The sequence below is a fragment of the Triturus cristatus genome, chromosome 3_2 (assembly GCF_964204655.1).
Source record: "Triturus cristatus chromosome 3_2, aTriCri1.1, whole genome shotgun sequence".
Classification (NCBI taxonomy): domain Eukaryota; kingdom Metazoa; phylum Chordata; class Amphibia; order Caudata; family Salamandridae; genus Triturus; species Triturus cristatus.
In genome coordinates, this window is record NC_140584.1 from 489,040,031 (window position 1) to 489,065,037 (window position 25,007).

Sequence of the window (25,007 nt, forward strand, 5' to 3'; positions counted from 1 at the left end):
TTCCTATAGGCTCGGCCTGTTATAGGTACGAAGAGATCTCTGTGAAAGATAAGTATAGCTATCATGAGTACTGGGGGACCTGGAATGACGTGTGAGCACAGATGTAAGAACCCTTCATTGTAAAGGGCTTACCAGGGCGAATGCCAAAAGCACAGGTAGGGTGGCTGCACCAGCCTATGCAGTATGGACGCAGAGAGCTGCTGGTTCACAAATTTCTCTTAACCTCATACAAATACTGAAGCAGTGAAAATGTCTGGAGTTTTTAGTCTTGATAGGATCTAAAAGGGTTTTTTAAGAAGTGGCACCACAATAGCATGTTTCCAGCGTTTTGGAACTAGACCCTGTTCAAACAAATTGTTAATTTGGACACCAAGCACAGGTAATACTGATACAATTTCACATTCCAGAATGACAGAGATGCAGGGTTAGAGGGAGAGCTTAACCAATGCCAACAGGGAAGACAGTTCCTCAGATTTAATAGGCTTAAAAAGGGACAACCCTGAATTATCGACCTGGGGTTTATACCAGGTCTAGACCCCGAATTACAGCTCGAGGCATTTCTATAGACTTCAGGAAAGGAAGAGTAGATCAATGCCACTTTATCAAAGAAGAACTGGGCTAAGATATTACAATATTCTGCCGAAGGTGGCATACACACCGAAGCTTGGTCCAATGAGGATAGAGATTCTACAATCGAGAACGTTTCTCAAGAGGAGTTCTGCGCCTCCTCATTTTTACTAGTTTAATGATTGCTATGGGGAATCCTGATCTGCCTATGGAATGCCTTCAAGGCCAGCCGATTGTTGGACTTACCGATGGAGTCAAAGTTCCTGCACCACACATGCTCTAAGCGCTTACATTCTGTCTTTAGAGCAAGTAGTTCATAATTGAACCATTCTGATGAGGGCTTAATTCTTCGAATAGTGTAATCTGCCAAAGGTGCAATTTGGTCAGGTGCACCAGGGATCCAGTCTTCCACTTGAAAGTTAGCTGTATTTATACAGTTATCTAAAATAGGGCAATTCGCATCTAAGACCTGTCTAAAATCGGCATCAGTCACTCTTGCCCATTTACGTACCCTGTCCGACTGACCATAAATCGATGCAGGCCTCGGTATGGGGATGGGGACTTGAAAAGGCATCACAAGTGGAAGAGGGGGGTCTAGAGATAAGTTCAATAGATTGGAGAAAATGGGGTCCAAAGTGTAAAGGGAACAAGACCAGTTGGAATGGTCAATGATGCACCACCGCAAGTCATTAACATTGGTGGGAACCAAATATTCTTTACATGAGTTTATGGTTTTCCTGAAGGAGTTGTAACAGAAAATGTTTATTTTATACACATTGGGCAGCAGACCGAGCAGGACTTGAAATATTAGGTTCTTGTCTCAGGGACAATCTGGTGCAATATTGGAGACAACGTTTGCTGTCAGTAGGAAGAATCCTTCCTGTCCATCCTCTATACCACATAGACGCAGAAGCTGTGCTCGGGTACTACATGACAACCCCTAGTCAGTGCTTTAATTGGAGACAAATTAGTGCAGATACTCACCCTACTGAGTTGTCGAATGGCAGTGGGGCCAGGGCAGATCTACCGATCGGGCGAGGAGACAAGCATTTAATGAATCTTCTTTCTCAGCCCTCTCCTTCTCATCGTTTTATAATCTGATAAATTCTTTCTGTTACCCCACCCTTCTGCCTTTCCCTTTAACCGCCCCTTTACCTCCCTGGTCTATATTTTTCATTTTTCTTTATTATCTTTTCCCCCTCTTCATATTTCTTGCCACTTATTTGCTCCAGCTCTTTATTTCCCTCTTCACTCTAACTACTTTCTTCTTTCAGTTTCTCATTGCCTCTTTCTCCTCTCCTTCCCAATTCTCTGTTGTTTTGCTCTTGTTTCTTTTCACTTGTCTTTACTCCCCCTGGATCTTCCTTACCTCTTGTTTTCTTTCCATACTTGCCTTTCCCTTGTCCTCTTTTACTCCTCTCTCTCTCTTTCTTTTTCTTTTCCTTTCTACTTTAACTCTTTCCTCAGCTTCTCATACCTCTTTCTCTTTTCCCCATCGATAGCTTTCTCCTTCTATATTTCTCTCAGTCCTTCTTTTCAATAACCCCAACGCTGCTCTAGCCTCTTGTCCATCCTCTTTCCTTCTTGTCCTTCACATGTCATGGTGCTCACCTGTTGCCCTGTCTTAACTCTCTTTCCTCTCCCATGGGAGGATTGGCCTGCACATGCATCATGGCAGAAGGGCCATCAGGCCTTTTGGAAAGGCAGCAAGTATGGGAAAGGGTCATTTGTCCTTGCTGCATGTAATGTTTGAGGTAAAATCAGAGGGGAAATCAACAGTAAAAGCAGCCCCACAAGACCCTAAAACAGGCCCACAAACAGCCCAAAAAAACAGTCCACACACTGCCCTGAAATACCAGTTTTTAAGCACTGCCAGATTGTCCTCTAGGCCAATACGACCCTCAAAGGCCCTATATATTTGCCGGCTACTGCCCTGGGCCATTGCCAATGAGAATGGGGGACTGAGCCCCGAACATGAAATGTTTTATTTTCAGTTCGTGGGGCACAGCAAACTCAACTATCTTCTTGATGAATATGCAAAGTGTTGGAGAAAAATCTGCTAAATAAAACCAAGAAACAATTGACAGTGCAATATGGGTTTAATTAATTACAGCTGGGGAGATCAGTCAGCTCCATGGAGAGTGAAACCAGATGTCGGAAGTACAGCTCAAAAACAGCAGCATTTAAGCTTTAAAACTGCAAAACAAAAGGTTACAAGTTCATCATTTGCGTAAGCAATGTTCACACAAGACATACAAGATAGCATCAACAGATGTAGTAATTTCTCGGACACAGAAGTGCATGTATGTGGGCCTCGCCTCACGTGATTAGCAGAAACCCCCATGTGGGTTTCGGTTCTCCGAATTTAGGCACTATCAAAGATATATTAATTTGACTTCACAGCGTGTGGTTATATTTTGATAAATGCCTAGTGGACCAAGCTACCTGAACTTTTTTACATGTAGTTTCTTTTGCCAAGCTCTCTAACCTTTAGGTGTGAATGTGTGGTTTTGGCAGAAGCATGCACATGTGCGTCACTATGTTCTAAGGCAGGACGAGATGCTTGGTATTCCTTCCTATGTACGTGTTCAAGCAAAAGGTGTGAGACCACAGCACTTTAGAGGAAATGGGATCTTATGTGATTGATGCATCTTGGCTCGTCCCCCTAGATGATGGAGATTGTGGTGACCTATTTGTACCTTATTTAGTATGATGGCTCATCTGAACTAACCACTTAAATGTTCTGGCAGGGTACCTGAAACTGAAGGGAAATGTGGCCTATTTTCGCGCAGCTGCTCAGCTAAATCAACTACAAGAGGTTTCCTGTAGCTAAAGTGTGATGCGACCTGTCTATTTCTGCTGAACCCAATGCTCTTCACCACATCCCTGCTTCTATGCATGGGCCTGTCACTGCTTAAATGGGCTTAAAACTATCTCTAACCTGAAAGATTCACATGGGAATCTGGTGTTTTAGATCTGTGTGGGTCTCTACCTTATGCATCCCATTCTTCCCTGCATCATTCCTCCTTCTAGTTGATTCTTCCACTACCTCTCTTAACCTTCCATCTTCTGGGGGGATCACCTCATACTCACTACCCTGTCCTCTGACATCCTTAGCACTTTTCCTAACCATAAATGCCCCACCCATACTAGCTGTCATTCTCTTGCAGCACGCTATTACTATCTGGAAAAAAAGACATGTCAAGAGCAACAACACCACCAGAGGCAAGAAGGCCTTGAACAACCCCAAAATCCAGGACGGCACCCACTCAAACCAACCCCCGAACCACTCATCAGGGGCACCACCCTTGCTAACCATTTTCTTTTGTAGGTCATGCAATGTCTGAATGGCCTCAGTCAATGTCCCATTGCCTGCATTATTGGCCGACACATACATGCAGCAAGCTGACCCAATCTTCTTGCACACAACCCTCTCCATGGCCGTCATTAAGTCCAGCACATATCCGTGCTGCATTACCATCAATCTAATGGCACATAGTTCTTCTTTAATCATATTGAATCCATCTTCTGTTGCATTGATGGCCTTCATGAGTTCCCAATGCGTTATTTGAAGCCAGTGGGCAGTTGCTTTCATCTGAATAAACAGTAGGATACTGCAGAAGAAGAAGAATCATCTTTTTTCTCTACTGACCGAATGCAGCAGCTAAACTCATCAGTGAACCTGTACTTCGATTCAGAAATCCATTTACGTATGATAATAAATAACCCACACAAGGCAATACTATTTATGTTCCTTCTTTGCCATGTAATGCGTAGAGCTGTCTTAAAATGTAAAACACGTGACATATGTTGTTGAATAGCCTGTGTTCCTGCATAAAATCTTCCCAAATTGCAGTACCAAAGTATTATGCAGGTCTTTCCTTCATGTGGTGATGCAACAAGGTCATTGGATGGCTCATGGGATGGTTACTCCCGGTATTACCAGGGAGGGGGTGTGTAAAGTCACAAGTGAGCAGAGGACATTCGATTTGGGGGTAGTTGCATGTGGAGCCAGGCCCCACATTGCCAGCAGTGATCCATCAGATCAGAGGTGCCCCGCTGGATGTCGGCGTCTTATATGGTGGTGTAGCAGTTGAGGTTGCTCCCCACCTTCACTGTCCCATTTCCACTGACAAAATCAACAATAGCTAAAGGCAGATTTACAAACCCTTATACACATCAGCATCATATATCTAATAATAGCTGGCCTTCTAGGAACCTGAGTTCGATTAATCACAAGCTTGACCTCACCACAAATCACCGCACTGGGCCTCATACACACCTCCCAACCAGCCTGATCTCACCCTCTTCGAAATATCAGCACCTGAGATGGAGAACTCTACCCTACACCAATGCACCCTCCAAGCCCTGTAGAATATTAGAGCCTGTTACACTATCTATCTGTTGATGATATACATTCCCTCCTCTTATTATATATTTCGTCTTACGCTGAGACCATAGACAATCAGGCTCAAATCCAATCCACCCTTGCCAACCCTCACAGAGAGTCCAAACCCAACTGTAGAGTGATAAACAAGCACAACCGTAATCAGATTATATTCACTCAGACTGCCCCAACCAATACCAAATCCCACATGAAATGTATGCATCTCAATTGCAGATTGGCTGCAAGATATGTGGTGGACCTCGCGGACCTTATCCATGCGCAGGACCTTGGCCTCCTAATCATAACTGAAACTGCCCAATGCTTCCCCTGCACTTATCCTTGACATACTTGTCTCTCCTTGCTATGACATTACTGGACTAGATAGTGCTGGCCAAGCAGGTGGATGTAATGCATGTATTCACTGTAACTGCTTCTCAGTCAAACAGTCTCCGTCCCCTCTTCTATCATCATTCGAATATCTTTGCATCAATGTCGTCTGCAACAACAGATCTACAGGTAAACTACACATGATTTACCATCTGCCTGGTGATAATCTCTCTTTCTTAGAACAAATTATAGATATCATCACAGCAAACACAGATCAACACAGTAACCACATTTTCCTTGGAGACTTCAATCTCCACTGCAATGATTTGAATGACCCTGTAGTTAACAGCCATACATTTTTCTTGCATACCTCCACCTGACAATTTGTGACAGCCCTACTCATAACAAGGGAGCGACCCTAGATCTTATCATTGCGACGCCTAACACTATCAGCCTGGAATCTATCCTCCCCTGTGACTGGTCTGACCACTACAGCATCACATTCTTCACTCCCGAACCCCTGAGAATAAACAACGCTCAAATAAAAAAGCAAACATATGGAAAAGAATCACAGGAAATATCACCACTAATGAATTGACATCACTCAGCAATAACAACCTACTGCCTCCAGAAGACATGTCAGATGTTCAAGATCTTACAAGCCACTACACTTGCTCCATAAATAATCTTCTAGACTCAATAGTACCCCAAGAGTTAAAAAGATTATTCACCATAGACTCTATACCATTGTATAATGGTAGCCTCAATACCGAAAGATATAACATGAGACTAGCCGATCGAAGATCCTCAACTTGCCTTGAACACCTCGAACAACTAAGGTCACTGAGGGAAACATATTACAAGAGCATCAGAAACGCGAAATCAATTTTTTCTACAAACCAACTTGACCAAGTTAGAAATCAGCCAAAAATACCACTTGAGCTTGTTAAAATTCAATCAGATGGCCCACCCAACTTTTCCCCCAGCTGGATCTAATCCGCTTCCCAAATGCATAGATTTTGCGTCCTTCTTCCTTGAGATGACTGATCACATTAGAACTGACTTGCAGAATGCACTGGGGCATGGTCCTATCTTACATCACCCTAGCCTTCTCGCCTCCATGTGGAGCTCTTTCAAAACCATTAAGGAACTCACCATTTAAAAAAATTCTATTAGATTTGAAACCATCAAACCACTTTAATACCCTCTTACCCCCAACTTCTTCAAGGAGCTCAAAGTGTTGATACTCCCACGTTGGACCAAGATCGTAAATGCCTCCATACGTTAAGGCACAATCCTTGATTGCCTAAAGTCTGGGCAAGTCACCCCTATCCTAAAATAGCCAATGGTAGATCAAAACAATCTAAACAATTTTCGCCACATCTCCAACATCCCAGCCCTGCAGAAGCTCTTTGAAAAATGTGCACGTGTCCAACTATGTAACCACATTGAACAATTCTATCTTCTTAGCCGATTCAATCAGGCTTTCGCCCAGGGTAAAGCACTGAATGGGCCCTTACTCACATACAGAGCCGTTTTAAGGCAAGGCCAAAGTGGGCTCTGGCCGGGGCCCCAGCCTTTCAGGGGGCCCACTGATAGAGCCAGCTCATTCTTCAGAGAGCCTTGCCCTGATGACCTTTTATAGTTATTAAATGGAGTTTTAATGCAACATCCCTATAAAAGTTTCTTTTAGCTCTAAATAGGACTTCACATGTAAGAAATTTGGGGTATTACTAAGATTATATGCAGTAATGTTAGTGAGCGGCTGTGTTACAATATTGAAAACACTCGTCACTATTCCTTAATATTCAATGTAAACACATTTAGCATTTGGATTGTGCCTGTGCACTGTCAGTGACCTGGCCAAAAGGGCATGAAAGAGCTGAAATTGGATCATACATTCATAGCTGTACCGAACAGAGATCCCCAGAATACATTTGGCCCAGAGCACCCAAAATCCTTAAGATATCAGTGCACACATTGTGCAAGGCTCATCACAGCATCAAAAAGAAACAGTCGCCTTACCCCTGATTTGAAATTCCTCACTTAGCTCCTCTATGAAGCACAAATTCAACTGAATTGCTTGCATGGCCCACAAAGCTCTACATGTCAGCACCCTAAGCTACCTTGCTCATAAGCTTGAACTTTTGGGAGAACCGAGATCCTTTCAAAGCTCCAGCACTTTACTACTGAAACCTCAGATATTCTTTAAAAAGAAAACAACAGAGCCTTCTCTGAGGGGGGGGGGTGGGGGGGGGCGGGCGTGGCCGAGCAGGCTACAATGGCGGATGTGCCGAGTTGAGGCTTCGTATTCGGGCATGAATCTCGCCAGTCACACCGCACCTAATTGGCCCCAAAGCCGGACATAGATGTGTCCGAACATCGCAGGAATCAGATCCTGGGTGCCTGATCCCGATACTGCTCAGATCTGCGGCAGAAAAGAGTTTTAAGAAGAGGCGGTCCCAAGATCAAGATGGCGTCCGCTGGAGTCCGAAGATAGCTCCTGACCGAGTGGGCCCCGCGACTTGGTGTTGTGCCTCGCGACTGTGATCGGGGTGAGCAGAGCGGGCTCCGATGCTGGGGCGAAGCCGCAGACAGCCCAGAAACGATGGCGGGGAGGGTGGCGTGTGCGCACCGGACCTGGCTTGCCGCCTCGCCCCTTCCTCCCACATTGGAAAACTGCGGAAGCAGCAGAGAACTTGGACCCTCGTCAAAAGGAGGCACACCGAGAAGGAAAGCCTCTACACCATAGCCTGAAGGTCGGTGACGCTCTGAGATAGAGAAGTGGCGACTACAGCAGCGTGGTGAAACCGGGCACACCTGACCCTAAGATGGCGACCGCCGCGGTAGGGAGACCGTCCGTGTCTGGGCGGGCTCCGTGAACCGGTGTTGGATTCCACAGCTGTGATTTGGGTAAGCAGAGCGAGCCTTGATACTGCGACATCGTCGCCGGCATCCCAGAAACAGCAGGGGAGGAGAGGGTGGGCGTGCGCGGAACTGGGTCTGCCGCCCCGTCCCCTTTCCCCCATATCAATAAGCAACGGAAGCAATTAAGAACCCGGATTCAAGTCAGGATGCGGTGCGTCGTGAGGGTAGGGCTAGCGCTGGGCCCTGAAGATCAGCAACTACCTGGGAAAGCAGTGAGGTGCCCACAAAAGTGCTATAAGACCAGGCACGCCTGACCCCAAGATGGCAGCGGGTAAGTGTTCCTGACACACCCCTGAGCCTGGCGCGCGCTGTGACAACTGCAGAGAGTGGGCCCCAGAAGCAGCGCCCAAGAGCAGAAGGCCGCGGCAGTCATCCGAGCAAGACGTATTGAGTCACATGGAGTGAGGGGCGGTGGAGGCTGAGGTGTGCTGATCGCCCCTCCTCCCCCCTCTGTCCTCTTCAGCACAGACACCCCTGGAACCAAGATGGCAGCAGCTGGGCTGCACACAAAACTCCGACAATAGGCACGTATGTTGGCACACATGAAGTGAGAATACCAACAGCAGCATACCGCAAGGAGCAGAGGAGGAATATCCCGGAGGGGGGGCAACAGTCAGCTGTGAGATCCAACACACAGACCCACCGCAGCTCCTACGATCAGGGGACAGACGGGAGTAGGTGACACTGCGCAACAGGACGCGTACGCCTGAGGCACATCCTAATGAACAGCAGAAACCACACCCTGGCCAGATAACGTAAGGCGGGGAGCCAATGGGACGCTAAGCCAGGCTGTGCGTAAGAACATAAGGGGGGCTAGTGGTACCAAAGCGACATCAAATACAAGGAGTTGTTGGAAGATACAAAGGTTGCCTACAACGGACGCTAATGAGCCCCAGAGCCAGTGCGCACCTTTGTGAATACTAAGTAAAACCACAAGCAGACAGCCCTAAGAACTAACGGCCCTCCAGCGTTTGCCCCAAGAGAAACGGTATCTACAATCCTCATGCATCCACCCGATACACCAGCAGAACAGCATACGGATCAGTGATCCGTCAAGCACCCATCTTCACCTCAGGCGACGGAAAGTGAGTCCTCCAGAGGATCACGCAAATCTCAGACCAGCAGAATGGGAAAGCAATGAGCCACGGTGAGCACAGTGACAACGGGGACCACACAAGACAATTCTACGTGTGCCAGACCAGCACTTAAAGAGGTAACAACCCCAACAGCTTGCAGCAGTCGAACACTCCGGGGTGTCCATGGAGGAAAGACTCTGTACCCTGACTACAGACATCAGCCTGCTCAAGGACGGCCACCGAAAACTGCCAGACAAGGTGTCAGAAGGAGAGAAACTAATAGCCACCATGCAGCCTTCCATCAGCACACACCAAGAAACCCTGCAGACCTGACTAGGTTAAATGACCACCATGGAGGAGTGCATAGTCTTGATTTGGAAGGTCGTTCAAGACGTTGCAACATTCGAGTGCTAGAACCCCCGGAAAGGCATCGAAGGCACTGACCCCATGGTGTACATGGAGACATGGACCAAATCTTTCACTCCAAACTCGGAGCACACAGCTCAATTGAAAGGGCCTTAGAGTTCGGCCCACAGGCACCCACCCGGCACCCCGCCTCGACCGATGCTGGCAAAATTCTTGCATTTAAGAGACCGCTCTGCGGTTCTAAGAGCAGCCAGGCAATATGGCCCCATCCACAACAAGAACAAACAAATAATGCTCTTCCCAGACTACTCCCGGGAAGTAGAATGCCAAAGATCCTCGTTCTCTAAGTAAAGCGATGTCTTCGGTTGGAAGGCATACAATACTCCCTGCTGTTTCCAGCCCATCTCAAAATTATGCACGAAGGCTCCACTACCTTTTTCACGAATGCGGAAGACGTCCATGACTGGGCAGACCAACACTGCAAAAACACCCTAGCGCAAATGGCAAATTGGTTAGGCTTTCAAAGACACAGCGCCGTCCAAAACAACAAAACAGGAGAAAAGAAGCCGCCATGCCAACCCACTCCTTGGGCTCACCTGACCTGAAACAAATAATACAAGAATGTCGAAAAGCCCTACAAGCTGCAGCAGAGCTCAGATCCTCCTCCCCCACGACGGACATGGATTGAGGCCCACACATCTTCTCGTCAGGGGAGGAAGACAGCAGTGAAGGGGTGGTTTCAAGAGTGGACTCGGCAACACCGCCACTGGTCATACGACAGACTGCTGAGACCCTGATTTGAACAGACAATAGTAGACTATGTAAGTGAGGTTTCCCGGCTAGTCACACTGTAAAGTAATTTGGTTTGTGATTAACTGCGCTGCAAGCCCAGTGCCCAAAAACTCCCTCACCAGTCCAGGTAGCGCGCTATGATTCTACAAATGCCCCTGCAGAGAGCCAACTCACAGATATGCGACGCCACCCCCACATTAGGTTAAAGTTCTCTTCTCATGCAAGAGTAGGTTTGGATGTATCGCTTGCTGAGATAGGTCCCCAGTATTAGGGTTTTTCCCCATCCCTATTGTTTCCCCCAACGATGTCACATTTCACTACACTTTATCCTCACATATAGCTCATGGCGGAGCCGCAGTTGAATCAGGCAACGAAGGCAGCTCAAGGAAGGGAGGCGGAACAAGACTCAACGCTGTACCCAACCATACCCCCCCCCCCAGTCCCTTATTAATCCCATATGGCACAAACGGGGAAACTCACCATCCTCACACTTAATGTGCGAGGCATGCATACAGCACACAAGCCATATTCAATCTATGCCTACTTAAAGCGGCAGAATGCACAGATTGCGCTGCTACAGGAAACTCTCCTAGTTGCAGGGGAATTAGCTAAACTGCACAAGCGGTGGCGTGGGACATTTTGTGACACAACATACTCGGCCTATGCATGAGGAATCCCAATCTGGATCCAGCCAGGGGTCCCATATCATATCAGGAGCTTTTGCTCCTCGATGGCCATCTGTTAGTCCTGGGAAGTTTTTATGCGCCCAACACAGACCAGGGCATAATCTGGGACGCACTCTCACTCCTATTAAGCTTACTCACATGGGCACTATGCTCTACTCATTCCATTCAATACCACATGATCTTAGGGTCTGTCTAGATTGCTTCCTTTGTTCCCTCCCCATCCTGCACAAGATACAGGAGTTCGAATATCTGGGCAGGGTCCTGTCAGATCACGATTCCCACACGATCACCTTAGAGTGGCAGCCACCCAGACCACCAGTCCCCACCTGGCGTCTACCCAAAGAATGCCTGGACGACTCAGTCTTCAGGCAAACTGAAGCAGAACATATACAAAATTATTTCCAAGAGAACACACACACAGGCACCACCACGCACAGCGGAATGGAACATATTTAAAGTCGTAATCAGGGGCACATGCATACAGCACATTACAGGGGTGCGCAAGACACTAGAACAAAGTATACACGAAAAGGAATGCGCGTTAGCCACACTAACACAAGCAGCAGATAAAAATGAAGCCTTGCCGACCCAAGTAGCGGAAGCTAAAACTGCTTATGCAGAGGCACTGTCTGACCTCCGTAGATATAATTTTAGGGCTTACGCAATTAGAGTACATAAAGACGGGGGCAGAGCGGGTGCGCTGCTGGCGTGGCTAGTGAAACAGGACACAACCCTCCCACTGATCACGTCAATATGAAACTCAGCGGGCACCTTAGTTCATTCACAAGCCTCCATCCTATACGTATTCCAGCAACACTATGTGCAGCTTTATGCAACCTCCGACCCGGAAGACACAGAGCGACTCACTAGTTTCCTGGATGTGTATCCCCTACCCTGTATAACGCGAAGCGACCGACGTACCCTAGATGAACCCATAAATAGGATGGAGGCCAAGCAAGCGCTGCACGCGTTGGTCACATGCGAGGCCCCCGGGCTAGACAGCCTTCCACTAGAATTTTTCTGCACCTTCTCTGCCCAGTTGGTCCCCCAACTGGTACAACAGTTCCAGGGAGCTTTGGATCGGGGGAAGTTACCACAATCCATGGACGAGTCGGTTATAGTCTCCTTCCTTAAACCGGACAGGGACCCCCATTACGTTGGATCATACCAGGCCACAGCCCTATTACCAGCAGACTATAAATTATACGGGAAAATATTGGCAGAATGATACTCCACAATCCTCCCAACTCCGATTCACCCAGATTAGTGCGGCTTCGTGCCGGGTAGATACGCATCCTATAATATAAGGCGTCTGTTCCATGTCCAGGATCAGAATCAGAATCGGAAGCCTTTGACACCCTCCTTTGGCCCTACCTCCTTCAGGTTATACAACGGATGGGGACAGGACCTCGCCTGCTCGCATATACCAAACTAATATACTCCAAGCCAACATCCAGGGTAAAACTCGGGCACCATATGTCACCATAGTTTCCAAATCTCAGGGGCACGCGCCAGGGCTGCCCGCTCTCCCCCCTACACTTCGCAATGGCAATGGAGCCGCTTGCGATCCGCCTCTGCGCCCGCAGGAAAGGCCTTAGGCATGTGCAAGCATGTGCAAGCTGTGCACCTGCACAGGGCCGCCAAACCCCAGGGGCCGCCACGAGGAATCGGATCGGATACAATACATATTCGTGGCGGCCCCTGGCAGGCATTTGGCGGCCTCCGGGCGGCTTCCACTAACTAAACACCCTGAGTCAGTCCGTTTCTTAAGTTACAAAGTGCAGTTATCTTTGGACTTCTGCTGGGGGCTTCAAAAGCAGCGATGCCTTTGAGGTTCGAGGGGGTCAATTTCTAAGTGGGCTGCGGTATGAAGATATGTGCTTAAACCACCGATCAGCAAAGTGGGCGCTGCGCCTTGACAAGTGTGAACATTCTTAAGGTGTCTGCAACACTGAGCATTGGAGAGGAGTTTTCAGAAGGTCTCCAGAACCTGGGAGCGAGGTACTGTTAAAACTATTTACCGAGTGGAATCTCTGTGTTAATCAAGGGTAGGTGGGAATTCTTTGAGAACGTTAAGGGAAAGTTTTATTACTGTAATTACGTCATCTTTAAAGATTCTGACGCTGGAAGGAGTACACACAGGCCCAATGCAGTGGTTGCAAGTCAAATGACTTTCACTTTTTCATTCCTTCACAATAATCCAGCGGTGGGAGGGCTGTTTAGTCAGTAAAGGGTTAAAGAAGACGACTGTCACTAGTAGGGCCACCCGAGGGTTTAGGTTTAAAATAAAATATATCTAGAGGATTCACTTTAAGCTAATTAAGAATGAAATACCGATCCTATAATGGAATATGTCATATGAGTTACCAAAAATATATGCACGTGTACACTGTACTATATAGTCGGTGGGATATGAGGAATGTAGTTTGACAACATTGCCATAAATTGAATTATGTTATTTGTAAGCAAGCAAACTAATCTGTGGTGTAAAAACTTTACACGCTGGAACTTGTCGATTGTGTATAAACTGTCTACCAAAAGAGTTTAGCAAAATCTGAATGTATTAAATTTAAATGCTTTGGAACTGCAGAATAACCGTATTCAAAAATGCATGTTCATAAAAGTGCCCATTTAGCCCTAATTGATTGTTCCTGTTAAAAGTATTTTTTCAAATATTTTATATAGACAACTATTAAATATGTCAGTACTTCAGGCAGTTCTATTCGGAGTATGGCTTCGATAAGGATAGCATTAGGTTGCATATGAAAGTCTCGCTGTCGGTAATTGACACAATTCAGCCAGAACTACTTTGGACTGAGGAGTTCTCAGCTTCCATGCTTGTTCATCAAGCACATTTTTTGCTAGGACTGAGTATTATAGCAGTGTTCAGCTATTGTTGAAGTTTGAGTGATGTGAACAGCTGTCTGCTCCACACGTGGCTGAGAAGGAGAGGCCTGGTCCATTGTGTGTGGGGGTTCAATGCATATCAATTTGTTTATTTGCGGATTAAATGAAAATGCACCAACGTATTCATACACTTGAACCTCAGGGGTGAATATGCGGCATGCTCAGTAAGCGATTTGTTATTTATTTTGTGAATGGAAACAATGGTTTAAGATTACTCAGATATTAGAACTGTAAACACTGCCCACTTTGCCTGTGTTCATTAACTATAAATTGCCTATACTTGCATTAGCCACACTATTTTGATTCCTTGTGGGTTAATGTGATGAATTACACTAAAGGAACCAATAGGGTTATTCATAAACAGCATTATCAGAGCTGAAGCTATGAATGGTGCAGCAGGTGCAGTGACACCAGAGCCCAGAGCTTTGATGGACCCGATAAATCCAGATTATTGCTGTACTTTGCTGTACTTTGCTACCCAGTCAGTGATCAGGAGACCAAGGTTTCATGATTGCACTAGGGCCTATGACTCTCCTGCTATGGCACTAAGCCGCATCCTTTAGGCCAGGGTTCTCCAAAGTCCGTCCTGGAAGGCCAGATCCATGCCAGATTTTTAGCATATCCCCATTTAGATAAATGTAGTTGTTTTAAAAATCTGGCATGGTTCCGGCCCTCCAGGACTGACTTTGGAGAACTCTGCTTTAGTTTGTATCTGGATGGCACCATGTTTGAAGCTCAGAGTTTGGTAAAAGTTTACCTCTACAGCAGTATTCTGACTAGAGGCTGGCCCAAATGGAGAGTGGTCTGACTAAAGTAGGCCTTGTTTCCTCAATCCAGCTTCCTATTAGTGGGTTGTGATGTTTGCCACGGGTATGCCCAGACATGGGTCCCTTGCTCACTGTGCCACTGGATTCAAGCTAGCCTGGCTGATGCAGTGTAATACCCCGAGCCCGGTCCCATAATGCTTGTTTCCGGTCCAGGAAGGACCTGGTCTGGCAGTTCGGGCTGGACTGTTCCCATCAGGAACAGGGTCAAGACTGATTTGTATATGGCTAGGTCCAAACTGGTGTGGCGCAGTGAGCTGAAGAACGATGGATTAAACCCAGATCTGTGACTGGGGGTGAGTGGCTGAAAGGTTTTAACACTCCGTCCATCATCTTGTTGCGTTTGCCACCTCCCACGCCACAGCATCACGCCTGGCCATTGTGGCTCATTTCACAAGCAGTCCACTTTGGTTACCATTGATGCAATGCTGGAGAGTCCAACCTAATTCTAGGAGCATGAGGTCCTGCCCTTATGTTTATCAGTTCCATTGAGAGTCATTGCATGTAAATTTATTAAATGCTGGGATTTTGGAATCTTGCATCAAATTTACATACTGTTTTCTGTCTCAACACAGAGATGGCAAGTACTCATTGAGCACGTTAAAGATCTGACAGTAAAGCCCATATCCGAAACTCAATGGGAATGCCGTATTGATAGCGTCAAGGCTGTCCGTTTCCAAGTGGCCGCCGTTTATGACACCGTGGTTGAAGTATCAGAGGAAGCGAATGACCCAAAGGCCAGAGCTGAGGCAGCTGGGTTGGCTAAGCAATTGAGGAGTTATGCATTTCTAGTATCGCTGGTGATTTGGTATGACCTTTTGCAGCAAATAAATCTCGTTAGCAAAATCATGCAAAGTAAGGATATGCAACTTGACATTGCATTGAAATGCCTTGAAAAGACTGTCCAGTTTCTGGAAACGTATAAGGAGAGTGGTTTCAAATCTGCACAAGTTTCAGCTAAGGAGTTGGCGGAAGAACTGGAGATGAGCTCAGATGAGAAGTTTTCCTGCATCTACAAGTTTGCGAAGAAGAACGATTAGGAGACAATTTCAATACGAGAGTCGTGATGAGGGAATCTTAGAACCAAAAGAGAAATATCGCATTGAGTTCTTCAACGTCTTGATGGATCAAGCAAATATGTCCATGATTGAAAGGTTCACTCAGATGAAACATCACTATGATTTCTTTGGATTTCTTCTCGACTGGGGGAAAATTGCTAGCATGAACGATAATGAATTGATGAAAAGCTGTGCAGATTTAAGCATCATGTTAACCGACAGTTCTGACTCAGATGTTGATCCCGGAGATTTACATACCGAGCTGCGAATGTTCTCCTCCTTGGTGCCAAATAATGCAACAGCTTTGGAAACATTACAATTCATTTATGAAAACAAACTGAACACTGCAGTTCCAAATCTTGCAGTGGCTTTACGCATTGCGTTGACAATCCCAGTTACAGTGGCTTCAGGGGAAAGAACTTTTTCAAAACTGAAATTGATTAAAAATTGTTTGAGGACATCAATGACTCGAGAGACTGAATCATTTGGCCCTGTTATCAATTGAACATGACATTGCTAGATCTCTGGATTACGGACAGCTTATCAGGGAATTTGCAGCACAGAAGGCTCGCAAAGTTGACTTCCTCTCATAAAGAAGTACTCAAGATGTTTTCCATGATTTTAATTGGACTCGCTATGTAGCTACTCACTAAGTATGCAGAAATTTAAAAAACAGGTGATAAGATAACGAAAGAAGGAAAATGGAATTGGAAAAGTGGAAACAATATAGAAGAGATAGCAAACAGTAAAACACAAAAAGGTCAAAGTAAAAGAAAAAGTTAAAAAACATAACATAAAAAACAAATAAATAAAAAATAAAGCTGGGTATTGCTGCTACCTCCACTTGGTGCCTGGTGGAAACAGCGAAAGCTGGCAAAACGCAGCGGCAAATTTTGGCAAAAGTTAAACGCTTATGTCACGAGGCGGCTATGCAGTGTCTGCAATGGACATGGCCATGCGTAAGACCCCATATTCGATATGGTATCGATATTACTGTTTCCGGGCAAAGAGCCACAGATTCTTTCTCTGTGGGGCCTGGGGGGGCTGTGGGTCCGGGGCCCCCCTGCGCACTGGGCATAACCAAACGTCGCAAACACCAAAAAGTTGAGACACGTTTCGCATCCCTGGCGAACCTCCTAGCTAAAAGAAGCATAGCAGTACATTGGAGAATGCCCGGCGGCCCACCCCTAGTGGCTTGAAAGGGGGCTGTCAGCAAATGGATAGCCTAGGAGGAGGAGGCGCTTCGCTTAGAAGAAATCAAAGGTACCCGCAAACACCGCATATCCCTGCAATGGAAAATATTACTCTATTCCTTCAAGCAGGAAACATTAGAAGCACCATTGTTGCAGGGCACCCCCCTCCCCTCCACAGTAGAGGCGCGCTACGAAACAGCCCAGCGTAGCCCCCCTTTAGAATAGACACACAGCAGGGCACGGCCCTAAACTGAGCATGCACAGTAAACAGAGTACCCGCCTTGACATTCCTACCCTACACCATAACCTGTACAATTAGCAGACCAACTAGATCAAATCAGCCTCCCGGACCCCATCAAACGGTAGCATCTTACACACAGTATACCCCAGTTGCAGTTACCCCCGTTAAAGAGTTCAGTTCCCCATTTAAAATGCAATAAGTGGTGTGCCACTACACCAGCATAGCAGATTAATGCAAAGTTCACGGTACAAATAGCGGGCATTGCCCCAAGGTGCCATGCACCAAAACAACATGTCTCCGCCTCACAACAGAGACACTTGGGTAAATAAAATATGTGTCGCTACCAATTGATGATGCAATGGCACCTGTACTATGTTTATTATCTAACCCCATAAAATGTATGTACTCTGCGTAAATTTAAAATGCCAATAGAAATTATTTTACAAAAAAAAAACAGAGCCTTCTCTGGCATCACTCAGAGAATTTGGAACTTCCTCCCCCGGAACTAAGGATGAACACTTCAACCACATCCTTCACGGAAGGAGTTAGACTATTACTCATGAACAATTTTCTGCCCCAGACCCTAGTAACTCCCTTTCCGAGCAGTCTACACTCATAAACCACACCTTTGATTACTGCTTGCCTGTTCCACAATTGTTCTTTTGATTTCTCTGTGTCAACATTGAGTGGCACACCCATTATTGGGAATGCTGCCTGATGAATCCTGTATTGTCCTAGATTATGACATTATGATTGCTTGTTTTTATGTTTTTGTCACATCTGATCTAATTGTCATATCAATGAGATGATATCACCCTCAGCTGGGGTGTTGCCTCAGACTGTACTGTTCTAGATTATGACACCAATTTTACTACTTGCTTATTATTGTATTGTCTTGTTTAATCTATTGGTCCTAACATTGAAAGGTCACCACCCTCTTCTTGGGTGTTGCTGTATCGTGTATTGCTCTAATTTATTCTAGTTTTTATACATGTATCTTTGCATAACTATATCCTCTCTAACAATTGGAAAGCGCTCTGATACCCACAAGGGTCATGTTCGTAGTTCCTGTCCATCTATAGCTCTGTATGTTTGCATCCCATATTTGTTGACATTGTCAAATCTTAAAGGACTGTCTGACTCTGTACCATTCCATAATGATATTGCTCTACATATGAACTTGGAACCTGGCATTTTCAGAACTCGGAAGCTGATGTTGGGAGAAAAATGGTTGAATTTCCAAAATGTATTTAAAGTTGATAATTGAGTGATAAGTCATCGAGCATAAGGGAAAATTATTACTATGAATATTGCCATGGCAATAGGGCGAATGCAGCTATAGCAATTATATATTACCCACAGAGTGGTTTTCCACATTGACAAAGCATTTTTTACATTACTGCTGGCAACTGCACCTGACAAACTGAGGTGATCGCTAATGGTAATCTTGTATATGTTGGCCACTAATGTAATCCTAACTGTTACAGTCATTGTTACAGCACTAATATCATTAGTAGCTCGTGGTGATTTTCATTGAACATAAGTAACTCTTATTACAGAAAAGGTTGGCGACTCCTGCCATAAACAGTCTCTCTCAGATGCATTTAATTTGTTTTATAGCACCACTCATACCAGTTTAGTGGGTCAGAATGGGAAACAGCCATCAAATCACATATGTTACAACGCATGCGATTACAACGCGGTCATTACAATGACCACGTTGGTACATCGCAGTACTAGTATCGTTACAACGACTTGCTCTAGAGGGCGCTCTAAACTAAGGAATAGTATAATTAACTATTCCAACACCTTCCCTACTGTTGCACACGTTAGAGATGGAATAGTAAATTACTATATTGCTAAGTCTAGCGCGCCCCCTAGAGCAAGTCGTTGTAACGACTTGCGTTGTAATGGTACTGCGATGTAACAACGCGGTCGTTGTAACAACCGCGTTGTAATCGCATGCGTTGTAAACGCATGAGATGTGAAAGGCTATATTTGTCAAAGCACTTTATATCACACCCACATTACACAGAGACAATCCTACTGTAAACCAGTGTATATGAAATGTCACAAAAGACACAGAACTACACAGTGTATGAGTCACATGTCATTCACACTGATAGGCAGTATAGTTTAAGAGTGCTGGGTCTGTAGAAGCACAAACTCCGCACCCAATCCTTAACACCATAGTTGGGGGCTCTCTTTAATAATAAGGATTCATTTCTACTTTTTGCAACATTCGAATAATGAAAGACTGGCCAAAAACATAGCGCTCTAATCTATAACTTGTAGTATACATGCAGCTCTTTGACGGCAGTTTATAGCCCACTGTTCTATATTAATATTTTAACCTACAAAATGTAAGTAACAAAAGGATCTTTCTGGCTAAAAGCAGTAACCCACTGAACTATTTACATTGTATGCACTTTGTGATGCTTTGCATCAGGCACATCACATCAACTCTGAGTTACCTTATGATTAGTCAGAACGTCCACTCGACAAAATATCGCGCTCTTCCGAGGAAGAACAATAATCAGTGTGAAGTTATCTTGACATTTTTATTTTGTCTGAAATTTGTAGGAAGCAAGGAATGTGACAGCAATGCTTTTAAAACCATAGTATACTTGCAAACTGTGCCCCCACCTGAAGTCAGAATCCGTTGTGGTGGCACTGGTCGCACAGCCCTAGAGCCAGCCTTAATTACAGTGGAGGGCCATTGTGGTCGGGCTATTGTGATAACTATTACTTTGAAAGTGGGGTTTGGTCAATACTGCTGGCAGACAGTGCACGAGTATGTACATTGTAGGCCAATCTTGGCATATTTGGAGGAACATGTTGTCACGGGCAATGTGTGAAAGAAGATGCAGCTGGTTTAGCTCTATCAGTAGGAATGCTTGGGGCATGACAGGTTTCCCTGTGGATACTGTCTGTATATTAAGTCTGTTCCTGTCTGTGGGCATCCTCTGGCTTCCCACAACTGTTTCTCATGCTCTGGGGCTCTTTCCTGTATTTCTCCTAGGTACGAGTCAGCTGTCTCTGTAAAATGTCGGGAAGCATCCAATGGCCTGAAGGTGGCAATGTTTTTCTAGCTCACAAAACTATGGAACGTGGTTTGTTAAGGGGGCATTTTGCACTGTTGTGGTGACATAGGCTGACTCAAAGTATACTGTTACTGCTTCCCGTTCCCCTCGTTCAAGGGCTGGTTCTAAAGTTATGAGTTCAGCAGTCTGGGCTAAGTAATGAGGTGGCAGAGTTATCTGGTCTGTTATCTGCAATATATCTGAAGAGTCATGCTGCATGGTTTTGACCACTACTGCACCTGTGTCTCTCAATTCTGTGTCCTAATCTATTGTGGAAAACCCATTTACAAACTTTTCAACACTGCCTGCAATGGGGTCTTCTGTTGCTTGGGTACACTAGTCTGGAGTATATGTGGCCCAGTCATGGGCATCATCGTCTGTATCTGAAATGGGATATGCACAGAAGGCAGCTGTGTTGACATTATGACACTTAACTACCTTGATTATGTTAGTTAACTGAAGAGGACATTGGTTTTCTCTTGATGCCCTCTTTTTTGCTTTGCTATCACTAGAACCTTCTGGCTTTAGACATTTTTGGACCCTACCTATTTGCCTCTTCTGGGCTTGTGCTCCTACTATTTGTTTCTATGAGTGGATTTTCTTTGTACTGTCCTTGAGTCTGCCTCTGAGTCTCTTCTGAGTGAGAGAACTGGCAAAGTCCTGACTTTTCTTTATACTGCCCTTGAGTGTGCCTCTGAGTCTCTTTGAGTGGAAGGGCTAACAGAATCCTGGATTTTCTTTGTACTGTCCGTAGGTCTGCTTCTGGATCTCTTTTGAGTGAGAGGGCTGGCAGGCTCTTGGGGCCATGGGTGTGTATGGTGTTTAGTTGCTTTGTGCCATTCTGTACAATGTTTTCAGTTGTCAGTGACAAGTGCATAAACTAGGATGTCTAATATTAAGGGTGAGTCTGTTAATATTTCAGGGATGAAATACAGCAACGATTTTTCAGGGATGCAATACAGCAACGATTGCCCGTGGTCCCACTGAAATGTAAATATGACTTCAATATTATCTGCCACTGGCCACAAGGTTGCATCAGTGTCACTCATGAAGAGTTAAAAATTAAAATCTTTGTAAATGAAGATTCACCTGTGTATCAGGAGGACGTTTCACCACTTCCAAGCTGTTAGTATTCTTACTTTATATACACCAAAAATGTTATAAATGTCTTGTTGTGTCTTTTCTATATCTATATCGATTAGTTTGGGGGTCACCCGGGCTTTTAGTCAATATATCATTATCTGCCCTTGATGATTATGATATATTCTCCTTAGGCCAGTTCCCTCATACTCAAAAAGAAGATAAGTCAGTTCTTATGAGGGCCTTTAGGGGATATTTAACCATTGGTTGGACAACCGCAACAGGTTTTGTCCATTTACCACTTTACATGGTACCTCTATTCTAACTGTAGTCCCACTAAAAATCCCTTTTAAGATAGTTATCTGTTTCACTGTCTATAATGTCCAATAATTCTTCCTCTGTCTGTGTACCCTGAAGATAGTTATCTAAATTCCCATCTATATTATCTGATAATTCTTTTTATTTCCAATCCTGAGGGAATGTAGTTACAATTTTATCATGGAGGTAACAGTTGTTATTGTCACTATTTGTTATGGTATTAATGAAACCACTGTATTACTACAACCTTCTGTTATCTAATTACAATATCCTTGTTGGATGTTGTGGTGGCACGAACACTTAGTTTTAGAAATGTTTCTGTTCAATTCTTGAAGGGATCGTTTAATTATCTGACAGACCTGTTGTTATCAGATCAATGTATGTTGTCCTTAGACATATAGGTGATGTTGTTTCAATACATAGGTGTTCAAGAAGTTCTTACATCAAGGGATTATTAGATGGTACTTGTATTGGTAGTCTACTGGGGTCAGTACCATTGGAGAGGCCTACAACCTGAGTGTTATAAAGAAGGACAATTAATTCTGGGACCTGTTGTGATTGATCACTCGCGAACTCTTGAGACATTTGTAAAACTCCGCCAATTACTTACATTTCCTTTTCTAACATTCTACAATATTCTTCACAAACTAGGAAATCGCAAGTTTTTACACTATATAACATAAAATAACAAAATGACATTTATCTGTGGCCATATTTCTGTTTACATATACATATGCATATTCATCATTTCTAAACTACATACTAGGGCAAAAAATCATTGGTCACTCCCCTCCGCATTCACAGAGAGGATAAACTTTCAACATTTGTAATTACAAATTGTGATTTCCAGACCTAACGTCTAGAATTGCAGAGTTGACTCTAATAATTTATTCTTACTCAGAGTAAGGTTTAATGACACCGGTTTAGCCGTTTTCTTATTGTAATGAGAAAACATACACTGGAATACCTAGTCTAAAGTCCTACTCTGCCTTTGATTACTTTCGACTACTTAGTTGAGTTCCATGTATCTTCCGGACTTATCACCGAGATGCTTAAATATTGTGTCATACAATTCACACACAATCTTTCATGCGAATACCGACATATTCTATATTTCAATGTCGAATGTTACTTGTTTAAATAAAAGAGGAACAGAGTCCACACTGGTCTCACCTTACTGATGCCAAACTCCTGTGTCCCACCCGCCCAGAGAAATGAGGAGACATCAATAAAATCGGTGTCTCCTTACCTACTTTTAAGGTGTGCAAACTCACTCCATGGGGACAGGCGGTATTCTGGATGGTGGGAAACAGTGTGGCCAAGTAGAAATCCTGGCTGGCTCGCCAATATGTTGGAGGAAAATCTGTTAAACAAAACCCAATATGGGTTTAATTATTTACAGCTTTATAGCTGCGGAGATCCGTCAGCTACAGGGAGACTGAAACCTGATGTCCGAAATACAGCTCAAAAACAACAGTATTTAAGCTTTAAAACCACAAAAGAAAAGGTTCCAAGTTTATCATTTGCGTAAGCAATTTTCACACAGGACATACTAGATAACATCAGCAGATGTATCATTTTCTCTGAAACAGAAGCGCATGTATGTGGGCCTCGCCTTGCATGATTAGCAGACACACTATGTGGGTTTTGGTTCTTAGAATTTAGGCAGTATCAAAGATGTATTTATCTAACTGCACAGCGAGTGGTTATCTGACCATTTGTATGTAGTTTCTCTTGCCAAGCTATCTAACATTTTAGTGTGAAAGTGTGGTTTTGGCAGAAGCGTGCACATGTGCGTCACTATGTTCGAAGGTAGGATGAGATACTTGGTATTTCTTCCAATGTATGTGTTTCATCAAAAGGTGTAAGAGACAGCAGCGCCTTAGAGGAAGCGTGCTCTTATTTTATTGGTGCATCTTGACTCGTTCCCCTAGCAGATGGAGATTGTGGTGACCTATTTGTGAATTATTTGGTACGATAGCTCATCTGAACTAACCACTTGAAAATTGTTAGACTTGGCATCTTTGGCATGGTTCCCCTGACTTTTTGCCTCTACCTCCTATGTTTTTGATGCTGTGCTGGATTTAATGTTTTGCTGGCTTAGATGCTTTGGGCACTTTGCCAGTGCTGATCAGTGCCAAAGTGCAAATGCTCCCTGTGTGAATTGTTATTACAATTGGTTCTCCCTGATTCGCATATTTGATTTACTGGTAAGTCCCTAGTATATTGCACTGAGTGTGTGAGGGCCTATAAATCAAATGCTACTAGCGGACCTGTAGCACTGATTGTGCCACCCACATGAGTAGCCCTGAAAAGGTATCTGAGACCTGCCACTGCAGTGTCTGTGCACAGATTTAAACTGCCATGTTGACCTGGCAAGTGCACACACTTGCCAGGCCCTAACCTTCCCTTTTCTTACATGTAAGACACCCCTCAGGTTGGCCCAAGGTACTCCCAAGTACAGTGTACCTTGTATGTAAAAGGTAGGACATGTACTTGTGTGTGTGACATGTCCAGATAATGAAATGCACTGTATTTTGTTTTTCATGATTGTAAGGCTATCTGTCTCATAGAATAGCATGGGAGATACTTTGTAACATCTTACAAGTATAACTTCCCATTGGGACAAGATAGAGGAATAAAGTTTAGGTGCTCTGAACTCAGAATTTATTAACGCATCATTTAGTAAAGATGTTTTTTGAATTGTGTGTTTGAAAATGCCACGTCTAGAAAGTAGGCATTTTCTTGTCTAACCATTCTGTGTGCCTCTGCCTGTTTGTGTATTGACTGTCTGGTTTTGTAGTGACAGGGGCTGGGGATGTGCATTCACTGTAGAGAGCCACGGGGTGGGTTGAGGTGTTTTTTGGCCCTTACTGGATGACTCAGAGCAGAGCTGAGCAGAATAGACCTTGGTTGCATTTAGGGCCAGATGTACGACCATTTGCTTTTGCAACTCGCAAATTGCGTAAAATTGCGAGTCGGAACTTGCGAGTCGCAAAAGCAAATGTTAAACAGCAATTCCCAATAGGGTCGCAAAATGCAAGGCTCATGAATATTAATGAGCCACTCGCAATTTGTGACCACATTGGGAATGGCAGGCCCTCCCACGGATGGTGGCCTACTGGGCTCACCAGACCTCCATGTCTGGAACTGCTTTTTTTTTTTTAAATGCAG

The 25,007-nt window shown here is 44.7% G+C and overlaps 1 protein-coding gene across 1 annotated transcript in view; it reads left to right on the forward strand.

Annotated features, from left to right (window-relative positions):
• Positions 1-16,686, forward strand: part of LOC146857589 (uncharacterized) — a 36,125-nt gene extending 19,439 nt beyond the window's left edge. Inside the window, exon 3 of the mRNA XM_085647057.1 lies at positions 15,436-16,686. Coding sequence (XP_085503183.1) covers positions 15,436-15,900 — 465 coding nt within the window. The 3' untranslated portion in view covers positions 15,901-16,686. The remainder of the gene's footprint in view (positions 1-15,435) is intronic.
• The last annotated feature ends 8,321 nt before the right edge of the window (positions 16,687-25,007 follow it).